This window comes from Miniopterus schreibersii (genome assembly GCF_964146895.1).
Source record: "Miniopterus schreibersii genome assembly, chromosome: 3".
Classification (NCBI taxonomy): Eukaryota; Metazoa; Chordata; class Mammalia; order Chiroptera; family Miniopteridae; genus Miniopterus; species Miniopterus schreibersii.
In genome coordinates this window covers 13168954-13181020 of record NC_138103.1, presented here as the reverse complement: position 1 = coordinate 13181020, position 12067 = coordinate 13168954, and the positions used below count along the sequence as shown (strand labels likewise).

Below are 12067 nucleotides of genomic sequence, written 5' to 3'. Positions count from 1 at the left end.
TGCAGGGCCTGTGTCAAGGCAGGAACCAAAATATCAGGGACACAGCAGATGCTGAAAGAGGCGGACACCAGGAGACAAAAACAGGGACAGAGATATTGAATAGGCCACAGGCAAACAACAGAAAAGTAATAAACAGGAAAGAAAAGACTCAAAGAAGAGAGGAAAAGAGAGAAGCGACTCAGGGATGAACCAGTTTCCTAGGCCACAAATTCCTGGCCATTAAATAACTTCATTCCAAGCCCAACACCGACACTTCCTCAGCTTGCCTGGTAAGCCTGTCTCTGGATGTCCAGATGTGCCAGGCCACCACATCCCCTTACTACACAGGTCATGTCAGCATCACATGTAGCGCTGTGGGAGCTCCATCCCGAAGTTTGAGATGCAAGGTGGCTACCTCCTCTCCCAACTTCAGTACTTCGGACTCCTAGTACATTGCTGTGTAAAGAAATCTTTATCACAAATTCTTTCCCCTTAACTGTGCCAATCACCCAAACCCTTTTGCCCTTGATAAGTGTGAAGAGCAGTGAAATGGTTTTCCATAGGTTTCCACTGACAATTTGCATTGGGAACTAGTACTTCACTTGGTAGACAACCTCCATCTTATTGAAAATTCCATTTGTGGCCCTTTGTTTTGAGATTTCGCCTCCATTTCTGATGTGCATTAATGTTGACTGACAGCCCAAGGCACACAACACTCCACTATGAGTAGTGGCCCACAGACTGGCTGGCTGGAGGTGTTTAAATCATTCTCAAAAACACAGGAAGTGATGGGACTTCCAACAGACTGTGTGCAGTGGACCTCCCAAGCTGGAGGCTGAGAGAGCAGCCAGCCTGAAAAGCACATCCCCGTCACAGAGGTGCGACAATGTCCGCAGTGGTGGGAAGCCATCTATACCAACACCAATTAAATGAAAACTTTCTTGCTGCCCTCACCTCTCTGTCCTGGACTGAGGCTGTTTGGCAACTTAAAAATGACCATGGGATTTTTTTATTGACCAAAAAGGTCATGAAACTGCCAAAATTTGCCTCCTGAATAAAGTTTAAAGGGGGGGGGGGGGTAACATTCCACAGGCGGCACCTGTTGCTGTCCTTGCGATGGCCACCCACTGGGAGGCGCTGCTCTGCAGTTTGCCCAGGGACTGGGCAGCAGCTGGAAGAAGCTGCAGGAGGGAAGCGGACCAGGTTTCTGGTGGCAAGGATAGGAGAGCAGGGAGGGGTTCGCATCTGCGTCAGGGTCTCCCTCTTTGTGACATCCAACACCAGGGCATGCTCAGGGGGTTCAGTCTTTGGCCCAAGGGGTCATGTGTCCACAAGCAAAGGGAGAACTGTCTGTTTCCAGCTCTCGTCCCAACGAAGCTGCTTAGACTCCCGAAGGTTCTTCCTGAACCGGTTCAGTTTGCCAGCAGGATCTGGAAACTTTGAGAAAAGCATCTAGAAGAAAAATGAAGACCAAAACGTCCCCATCACCACTTCCTGCCCCTTCCCTAGCAGCCTGGGCCCCTGCCACAGCCCAAACACCAGCTGTCAGGCCAATGACTCTGAAACCCTCCCCTGTGGCCACACTACCACCACTAGTGGCCTGGAGCCTCCAGTGGCCCTATGCCAGCCGCCCAGCTTCCACACAGTGTAGTGAACTTGTCTCAAACATCTCTGACCCCAACACCCCTGACTCAGCCAGCCCCCTCCCTCACGGGAGCCCTTACACCCCAGCCATGCTCCATCCCCTACTCTGCTCCTACCTGACAGCTCGGCCAAGCTGCAGTGCTCACCATCCATACACTGTGGCCTTCAGTAGCCCCCAGCCTCTGCCATGCTGTTCCTTCCACCAAGAGCACCCACCCCTCAGCCTCTGACCGGCACCATCCAGCTCATGGGCTGGGAATAAGACAATGTCTGTGTTCTTCCCAGTTTTGCTAAACTAAGGGTCCACAAACTAGAGCCTGTGAGCCAAAGTGGCCTTCCACCTATCTTTGTAAGTGAAGTTTTATTGGAACACAGTCACACCACAGATTTTTTTTAATGCTCACCCAAGGAGTGAGGATATTTTTTCCACTAATTTTTAGAGACAGGGAGGTGAGAAACATCAACATGAGAGAGACACATTGAGTGGTTGCCTCCCCCACACACCCCAACCAGGGGACAGGAATCGAACTTGCAACCCAGGTACATGCCCTTGACTGGGAATTCAACCTCTGACCCTCTGGTGCGCAGGCCAATGCTCTAGCCACTGAGCCACACTGGCCAGGGCACACCACAGATTTTTCTAGCTAGGCTTTCCAGAAAGTTTGCCACGCATGGTCTCAACTGTCCAAAATGATGTTATCACTTTTTGCAATAAGAAATAAGTATCCTCTGAAGACTCCCACCCATCTTGTAAGGCTGATCTAGGAAACTCCCTTCCCTCCTCCCTCTTCCCCGATTCCCAGCAGCAACCAAACTGACACACACAGTCGACCTCTGCACCATCATCTGCATGGTATAAGCTCACAAACCCAGGCCTCAGGTGCCTTAATTGTTCCGGGCCCACTGAGGCCCAGCCTCTGGGACCGCTGCTCCCTCCTGCTGCTTTTCACCCAGACCCTGCAAGCCCTGGCGAGGGGGCAGACACACTACCTGCAGTTGAACTGCCAGCTCCTCTGAGTCCTCGAAGACCAGGCCGTTTTCCTCATGTTTCACAAGCTCGTGTAAGCTGCAAAGAAAATTGAGGGAGGCCTGAGCTGCCTGGAGAAGACACCAGAACCCTATAGTGCCCACCTGGACCCCCACACCACCACTCCCCATCTGCAGGCTAAGCTAGCAGTCAGGAACAGTCAGCCTGGTTCCAACGAATCTGTTCTTAGATTTGACGTCTGAATAGAAAATAGGCCTGGGAAAATACACATAAAAACCCAAACTGATTCGGAGACAGAGGGGCAGTGAATGGGGATCTGGACCTTTTCTGCTCTATGGTCTTTTCAGTGAGAACACACTCAGTGGGTTCTGCATTTGTTTCTTAATCCCACGGTAGAGAAACAAGGTAAGAGGCAACCCCACTGGAGTAGGCTCAGCACATTAAGGATGACGCAGCGTGCAGAGCTCAGCTCACACCAGGGTCTAACATCCTGACTTCCCAGTCAGAGGCTAGCTCCTGAGCCCATGGAAAGGCACTGTTTCTACAGCCTCTCTTAAGACCATCCTCTCCAAACACCCACTTTTTCCAGGAAGAGTGGAGACAGAGAATTACACTCATTTGATGAATCTGAGTAAGAGTAAATGAGCTCAGACAAAAGGGGCAGAGAGAGAAGGAAATGAAATCATGTACATTGTGCGGGCAATTCCAGTCACCACTTTCTCCTGTGAGCAAGAGTTGAGTATAAGGAAACGTAGTTTTCATTCAACACGAGCTCTAAGTGGAAGCCAACTCCTGCAGTAGGGCTCAGCCCATCCAAGAGGACTGCTATTCCCCAGGGCCACCTGGCTGAGCTGCACAGGTCAGGAGGTGGAGCCTTTCTGGGGGGTAGCTCTGACCACACTGGTCCCCTTAGCTACTGATCTGAGAGCCCAGCTCCTAAATCCAGGAAGGTGTGGTTTCTGCTCCTACCACCGGAAGTTCATGGCACACACGGGCAGGCAGCATCCGAACATGTCCACCACCTTCATGGGCAGGTCCAGGCCACTGGACGACTTGTGTAGGCAGACGCCCAGGTCCGCTGACCCTGCAAGGTGAGGGGGTCGTCAGAGCACTGGCCATGCTCCCTTTGACCATGCACGCTGCAAGGACTGTGGACCGACGCCTCTGGTGGGAAGCAGGAGGGGGAACACTCCCAAGGCCACATACATCTGGCTGGAGCTGGCCAAGCAGCCCGGCGCAGGGCAAGGGCACAGCAGTGGCCACTCCTGGCCACTCAGCCCTATCTGAAAACTACTTGCCTATCACTAACATTTTAATTTAAACCGACTCCCTTTTCCTACTTAACCACAATTTATTTTAAAAGAACCCACAGCAATTACGCTGAGTGGGTTCAGAGTTTCTGCGTGGGATGATGAGACTGTTTTGGAACAGGCAGTGATGATGACTGTGAAACACTGAATATAATTCATGCCACTTGAGTTGTATGTACACTTAAAATGGAAAAATACTTAAAATGGCAAACTCTGTTATATATATTATCATAATAATTAGAAAAAGAGCCCACAGCAGACTCAACAGAAAACCAGCTGTCACTGTGAAAATAAAGCCAAATAAGCAACTTCGCATCACTAAACGCTGGCTAGAAATGCCTGCCTACCAAAGGCTCTCTGCCACACGGCTTCCTGGCTGCTGGAAGGTGAGCCTTAAGACCTATCAGGACCCAGCCAGCTCTTCCCTCCCCAGCATAAAGAAGACAGCAAGAGGGGAGGGGAGAGTCAACACTGCTGATGGCGTCATCTCTGCACTGCCCTCCCACACCTGGGGAACAGTGGGCCCCAAGCCAAGCCCAAGCCCAGCCCTCACGGCTGAATGGAAGAACAAGTCTGAATGGAGGGTGTGGAGGCTAAGAGGACATAACCCTCTTAGAATCCCTCGGCAAACAGCTCCTGAGCCCACACTGCAGGGAGGGCTGGCACATCAGGAAACGGCCCCATTCCTGGGGTTCAGCCAACATCTCCTCCAACAGGTTCTCTGTCCCAGGTGGCCCCTGGAGCAGGGCCCAAGGCAAGGCCCAACCCATCCTGAGGCCTATGTGTGTATGGCCCTTGAGCTGAGAATGGCTTTTAATTTTTAAAGGGCTGCAAAAACAAAGAATATGCAACAGAGGCAGGTAAGATATTTACAATCTGGCCACATTCAGAAAGAGTTTGTCCCCCAGCCCTAAAGCATTCCCTTTTAAACCTCAGCCCTCTCCCTGCAGGCCTCCTGCCAGGTATTCTTACCTAAAAGCAGGGGGTAATCCTCAGCCTCCAACCATGGGGTACAGACCTGGATGTGCTGGAAATGCTTCTGGCCAATGAGGCGGCTGTAATACTCCTTCAGAGGCCCTTTGCCTGGCAGAGAAAATCAGAGTCACTGCACTGGGCCCACCTCTGACTCTATCCCATGGCCTCAGGCCTGAGAAGCCCCTGCAAAGGTGTGAGCAGGAGGTCCACACTCCACAGCTCCAATCAAGCCTCTATCCAGCCCCTTCCAGAAACAACTCCCCAGGGGTGTGCACCCTGACTGCTAAGGCCACGGCAACCTGCACCCAACAGGCTGTGAGCACGGCCAGAATAAACTCTGGCCAGCACCAGAGTGCAAACCAGACACAGCTTCCCATATGGACTGCCCTGTGCCTGGCCAGACACCCCAGGTGGCATGGCACGTGCAGTGGGCTCCTGTCACCCTGGAAGCCCAGGGGCCAAGAGGAGGGGAGCAGGTAAGGTGGGACAGCTGGCCCAGGACCCTTTCCTTTGACCACAGTTCTCTGCTTCTCTCCCCACTGGGCTGCTTTGGAAGCAATTTTATGTCAGACAGTGGCTTTTTTTTTAAAAAAGTGTGCAAATCACTGCAGAAGTGAAAAGCTCAGCATCTCTGAAGTTGTGCTGAGATTCAAATCCAGACTCCATGCCCTGCCATGAGGCCCCTCAGCCTGTTTCCCTCTCTGTCAAATGGGTGTAGAAAACCCTATGTCAGAGAGCTGCCATGAAGATTAGCAAAACAAGGAGCATTATGTTCCTGACATCAGAAAGGACACCAGAAAGGCAGGTGCCTTCCCCCCTCCACTGCCCCCAAGCCAAATACAGGAACATGGAGGGTCCCAAGCAGTACCTGTTATGACACAGACCAGAGAAGGCAAGCTTTCTCCATTCAGGATCAGCTGTTCAAACTCTGTATTTAAGAAAATAAATACATGGTAACCAGGATCATCTAGTCAGGTGAGGGAGGGGTGGGGAACAGAAGTGGGGGAGGACAACTTCCAGACACAAGATCACTCTCCCAGAGGTGGCACTTCAGATCTAGGTCCCGGTCACTCAGTGACCCCAATGGGGACTCAGAGCCACCACCTCCACCACCCGAGTGCCCGCCCTGCAGCCCTGGGGGCAGGAACACTGCACAAGACACCATGCAAGGCGCAGTGAGCACCTTGCAGCTCAGCAGCCCCTCACAAGCCCAGCTCCTGATCACAGCCACACACCTACTTTCTAACGCTGCCAGCAAGATGGAGAAGTCTTCATCCTCTATAAGAAAAGAGAGCCAAGTGTCACGGCTGGTTTCTAGATGCCCCGCATGCAGCTCAATGCCCTCCCCTTTCTCTTCAGGGCCTCAGGGCACCCAGAAAATATGTGGGGCACAGCCCTGGCTGGGAGGAGAATACAGGCTCAGATGGGCTCGTCCAAGCCCCAAGTGCCCAGGGGGTTCTGAGACCTGTCCAGCTCGTGCTGCTGACCAACAGGGCCGGCCGCCCATGAAGGCGTGTCACCATCCCGCTCTTAGCATCCTTCTCAGTGAAGGCCGACCTCTCCGTGGCTTCAGAGCTGAAGGAGCAGAGACAGAGCCTGTGAGATGCCACAGAGCCAGCCCACAGGCCCCAGATGGCCGTCTCCCACCAGAGCAAGCCCCAGAGTCTCCTGAAGGTCAGATGTGGCCATGTCAGGGACACCTAGGTGACACTACTACCCTAGGCCTGGATTCAGGCATGCGCCTTGCTTTCTTTATCAATATTTATTTGTTGCTAGGTGCTGAGCTCACAACAGCAGACAAGACCACTCAGCCCCTGCCTTCCCCAGCTTCCTGTTCTTATCATTCCCTCAGCTTAGGATGATGCTGTGACCTCCCAACTGGCTCCCAGGTTACTGAAAGGGGCAAACAACTGGTGTGTGACAGCTGCTCAAAGGGCCTTTCCTGAGCCCTGGGAGACACTCCAAGAACACAAGGTCCAAGGACTGCGCCACGGGGTCAGGAATCTGCGGGCAGGGGGGCCTGCAGCCCTACTTAGCCAACCCGTGGATTAGTGGGTTCTCAGGTCTGCAGCAAAGAGACAGGGAGAAGCCAGGACAGCAGCAAACACAAGAGAAGACAGAAGATGGGAGGCCTACCTGGCCCTGAACACTGAGTAGGTGCGGCCCAGCTTCATAAAGAGCCGGTGTTGCAGGTCCAAGGGAGTCTCTTTAAAGAAAGATGCTGGCTTGTCGTAGAGAGTCACAGCTCTGCAATGAGATCATTGGGAGGCTCTAGGAGGAGTGGAGAATGGCCTAAGGAATAGAAGACCCAGGAGGATCCGGAAAAAGAAGGGCACTTGGGGGATGCGAGTCTCTGACAATGATAATAAGCAGCTATGAATTACTTGGGGAAGCAGAGAGAGAAGTTCTAACATCAGAACTGCCTGGGCCATCTGGCTGGCTGAGAAAGAAACTCCACCTCCTCCCTCAGCTTCCCAAAGACAAGGCTCATCTCCAAGGCTCCTGCATATTTCCAGATGCCTCGCCAACATGACACAGCAGCTGTGCCCAACCAGGCTCGGAACCCTTGCCCCTCCAGGTCCCTACTTGATGCCCCAGTTCTCTGCCAGGTCTTCCCGCATCTCACTGGTCACACACAGGTTCAGGTGGGAGAGGCGCCCGAAAAGCTTCTCGTACCTGAAAAGATAAAGCGGTGATCACCCAGAACCCTGGGCCAGGCCCCATGACCATAACCGCCACGCGACTCGAAACCTTCCCATACAGAAGAGGCTGCAAAGCTGGGGTGTCCCAAATCGGATGGCTGGCAAGGCAACTTCCCAGGGTTTGTACTATCTGAGTTCCACCTGTGCTATTATTTCCTTCACACCTTTCTTTACGTTGTATCGCTTTTCAGCTTAAATACAATTACTTTCAAAGGAAACCATATATCACTACAGAAGGGAAAAGCCAGTCTCTGTTGCCATAAAAAGAAGAAATACAATAAAGTGCCCCTTATTAAATTTCTGCCACACTGTGCTGATTCCTGCTAAGGCTGTGGGCTGAGGATGCTCTCCATGTGTTACAAAGGGAGTTTAACAAATGTTAGAGAGGCATTAACAACAGTCTCAGCTCCAAACTGAGACCTGCGACCGGATGACAGGGCAGAATTAAAAAGAGAATCAGAAAGGGAAATGAGCGACTCCAGGTTAACATCATTGGTGTATCAGGGATTGTTCCTAACTCAGGATGCAGGGAAAGCTCTGGAATTGAAAGGCCTGGGCCTGAATTTGGTCCTCACACTTATTAGCTGTGGCAAGAGTCTGCATAATGGTTCTCAGCCTTGGTTTCCACGCTTGTAAAAGGCAGGTAGTGTACACTGAATAGGATAAAGGACTTGGCCTGAGCCTGGCATGCAGCAAGTGCTCAATAATTGCTGTTACCACCATCAAGGAATGACCCATCAGGGGAAAGGTCACAGCCAATGGCTTGAGGCTACAAGTCCCCACCAAGGCAGCTGTTATATACTGGGGCTCAGAACAGACCAACTCTTCCTGCTCCAGGTCAAACTGGCTACCACAGGCGCTTCCTCCCTCTCCCTGTCTCATCCACTACAGCAAACTGTGGCCTGTGTCCCTATCTTCCAGCAGCAGCCCCAGTTTTTACTTGGGGACCTGGTCTGGGTACATCTGAGATCCCAGCTCTTGAAGTAGAGCACTTGTCCCAAGCCTGAGACAATGGGGTACTACAGCTCCTGGCCTCAGTGGAGGGGGGAGGTCACAGGATGGCAGGTGAGCAGGTGCTAATCAGAGGCTCACTCTCTCCACTGAGCCTGAGGGGGTGAGGCTGAAAGCAAGAGGAGCTCCCAGAAGCTGAGAAACACCTCCGAGAATCAGTATGGAAAGAGAGATGAGAGGGGTCCTAATGACACTTTTTTTGAGCTCAAAGTCAGTCGTTTCTCTGGACTTTTCTGTTTCATGAGCCAACAGACTCAGTCCTTGGCTTAAGCGTGTTTCCATCACTTTTAACCAGCATTAGCCCAATTTCCCAGCCTAACCCTTACTCCACAGAGTATACAAGGAACTGGCTTCACTGAGTCTCCGCACAGGCCCTTTTTCCTACTACAGGTTAGGGAAGGTGTCTGTACCATCCTCCCAGACCCTCACCACTTGGCCAGCAGAACGAGGCAGTGGCTGGGGCCGTGCACCAGACCCATAATGGAGTAGCCATAGTTGTGCCAGTCGATGACGAGCTTGCTCCCACAGAGGCAGCCCACAAACCAGCAGACGGCAATGGCAGGCAGGCCCGGGGGGTTCTGGGAAAAAGAGAGACGTGAATGAAGAGGAAACCAGACCATCACTGACAATAAACTGAGTGCAACATAAATGATCAATAAGCAGAAGACCCTCTTCTTCACTAAAAAAGGTATAAAAAGTCATAAAAGAAACAAAACTGACCAACCTGAAAAGTCCAAGATCATCAATAATCAAGAAGACAAAAAAATGAAACAAGGAGGTACATTTAGTTAGGTAGAAATTAAAATACCTAACAACAGCCAGTGGTAGTGAGTATGTGGGAAAGAGGCATCCCCTGGGTGGGGGATAAACTGGCCCAACCTTACTCCAGGACTATCCAGTAGCACACCACAGCATTTCTAAGTACATGAGTTTTGCCCTGGCTGGTGTGGCTCATTTGGTTGGGTATCGTCCCATGCACCAGGAGGTTGTTGGTTCAGTTCCCAGTCAGGGCACATACCTGGATTATGGGCTAGATCCCCCGTGGGAGGCATGCAGGAGGTAGTCAATCGATATTGCCCTCTCACATCAATGTTTCTCACTCTCTCTCCCTCTTCCTTCCTCTCCCTCTGAAAAGCAATTCGCTATTCTAAAAATAAAAATAAAGTGCATGAGTTTTGACCAAGCACTTCCACCCCTAAGAATTCATTCCAAGAAAGAGACTGGACCTGTGCACAAAACATACATTCACTGATGCTATTTACCACATTATTTGTAAAAGAATTTAAAAATTAGGAAGAATCTGATGGTCCATAAAGATGAGACTAAATAAATATATTAGGGTACATCAGCCAATTAAAAGAAGGTGCTTCTATATGCTAAAAAGTGATGGGAAGAAGTTAAGAGCATAACTCCAGAGCCAGACTGACTACCTAGTTCAAACCCTGCCTCCAGCACTTCCTAGCTGTGTGTCAATGGGCTACTTACTGAACTTCTCTGAGTCTAGGTCTCTTCATCTCTAAAATGTAAGTAATATAAGAACCTATTTCTTAGGATTGTTGTGAGTGACTAAATGAGTTAATACATGTAAAATACTAAGATGTGTAATAGGTGCATTGTATGACTTATCTAAATGGCATAGAAAAATAAACTGGATGGGTATCATAAATAAAATGGACACATACCATAGACTCCCATTCATAGTCTTAAAAGTTTATACACAGCCTGGCCGGTGTGGCTCAGCGGTTAAGTATCGACCTAGGATCCAGGAGATCGAAGTTCGATTGTCGGTCAGGGCACATGCCTGGGTTGCAGGCTCGATCCCCAGCAGGGGGCGGTGTGCACGAGGCAGCCGATCAATGACTCTCTCAACACTGATGTTTCTATCTCTCTCCCTCCCTCTCCCTTCCTCTTTCTGAAATCAATAAAGACATTTTTTTTAAAGTTTATATACACATATATGCCATTTATTTACCAACTTGTACATTTTTAGAGAAAACTGTTACAGTGATTCTCACAGAAAGAAGCAGGGCTGACATATACCTGGAGAAAGATGTAGGCTGCTGGCTGGCTGCACATCAACTTCCACAGCAAGTGCACCACCTGAAATACAACTTTGACTCCATACTGAAGAATGCGTGGCCCAGCTGCAAGTCAGAAAACAGCTGTCACTACCAAAGGAGTTCTTGGCAATTCACAGACACCCCCCCACAAACATACACACACACACACAGAGATTCAGAGGAATCTGGAGTTGACTGCATCCTACCTGCAAGTCTCTGAAGTTCTGTCAAATGCGTAATCCGGATTCTGTCACTCTGCAAGAACTCATCGTGGGGTTTGGAGTCTGAAAAGAATGTCCCCTTTAATGAACCAGACAGGACGATCTAATTTAAAGTCAGATGATTGGCCAACTCGGGCAAAATATTGGAGAGTATTTTGGAAAATAGGGATTTTCCACATAACTCTCTGTTCCTCAGTAGCCGGAACAGAGAAGGAGGCCAATTCTTGTCCAGATTCTACTAGACTTCCCACAGAGGGAGGGCCCAAATCTTATCCGCCTTTACCTAACACAATACCTGGCACATAGTAGGCCCTCAAACTTATCTCGGTTCCTTGGATGGTGGAATTATCCCACCACAGGGAGACCCCTATGAAGTCCCCCTCGGCCTGGGAGAACAGGGACCAAAGGCAACCAGCGCTATTATTACTGCTTTTCCCTGGCATAGAATTGAGCTACCCTTTAAAGATGTCACCATGGAGGGAGATGGAGGGACAGACGACGTGACCCCGCACACGAAGGGGAAAGGCTGGACACGCTGCGCAAAGGAAAAACACCCGCTGCCTGCAGAGCTCTGCCAGGAGGAACGCAGAGGAGACTCGGCCTGACCCGCGCGGCCTCGGAGAGGCGGTGCCTGTACCCCCCTGGAGTCGCGCCCCTGGGTTCCCGTCCGTCTTTCCACTTTCCAGGAGGGTTACGTGAGAACTAGGCAATGAGTTCATTTAGCTCAGCGCCGTCCTGGCACATGGCAGGCGCTCGCTTAAAGCTCCATCAGGCTGCTCCTAGAGACCCACCCCGCAGAGCCTGGGCAGAAACCTGACATCAGCTGTCCAGGCCAGAAGTGGGCTCATGCAATCTCGGAGGGCTGCCCGAGGGAGGAGAGAGAAAAGGGGCACCCCCGCCCCGGCCCCTCTGCGGTGATCAAAGCTGAGAGCGCTGCCTCCTTCCCAGGCCCCCGGCACTCACTGCAGAACCCCAGGAAGGTCACGGAAAAGCCACACTTGGCCAACGACAGCGCGTGGTACTGCATTCGGGGGCTGCGGCCCACGTCGCCCAGCACCACGACGACCACGTGCCGGGCCGTGAGCCCCCGCCGCCAGCGCTTCCACGCGATCAGCAGCAGCAGCGGCAGTGATACAAACAGCGCCAGCAGCGCCACGTAGGAGGCAGCCATCTTGGC

General features: G+C 51.4%; 1 protein-coding gene across 1 annotated transcript; it reads right to left on the bottom strand.

The window, feature by feature from the left end:
- Positions 1-959: 959 nt before the first annotated feature.
- Positions 960-12067, bottom strand: ALG1 (ALG1 chitobiosyldiphosphodolichol beta-mannosyltransferase). The gene is made up of 13 exons (XM_081133825.1): positions 11854-12067; positions 10876-10953; positions 10650-10753; positions 9039-9187; positions 7483-7572; positions 7033-7143; positions 6362-6471; positions 6136-6174; positions 5765-5824; positions 4894-5004; positions 3581-3695; positions 2614-2689; positions 960-1431 (listed from the first exon to the last, which is right to left on the bottom strand). Exons 1-13 carry the CDS (start codon positions 12059-12061, stop codon positions 1300-1302), a joined length of 1383 nt encoding a protein of 460 aa, XP_080989951.1. The 5' UTR covers positions 12062-12067; the 3' UTR covers positions 960-1299.

Bases quoted from the DNA above. Each gene is read 5' to 3' on its own strand.
- ALG1 (XM_081133825.1), bottom strand. From the start codon at position 12,061: ATGGCTGCCTCCTACGTGGCGCTGCTGGCGCTGTTTGTATCACTGCCG. The intron at 10,754-10,875 runs GTAGGATGCAGT...TCTGACTTGCAG, and splicing joins AGAACTTCAGAGACTTGCAG to CTGGGCCACGCATTCTTCAG. The intron at 1,432-2,613 runs GTAGTGTGTCTG...TTTTTCTTCTAG, and splicing joins AGCTGGCAGTTCAACTGCAG to ATGCTTTTCTCAAAGTTTCC.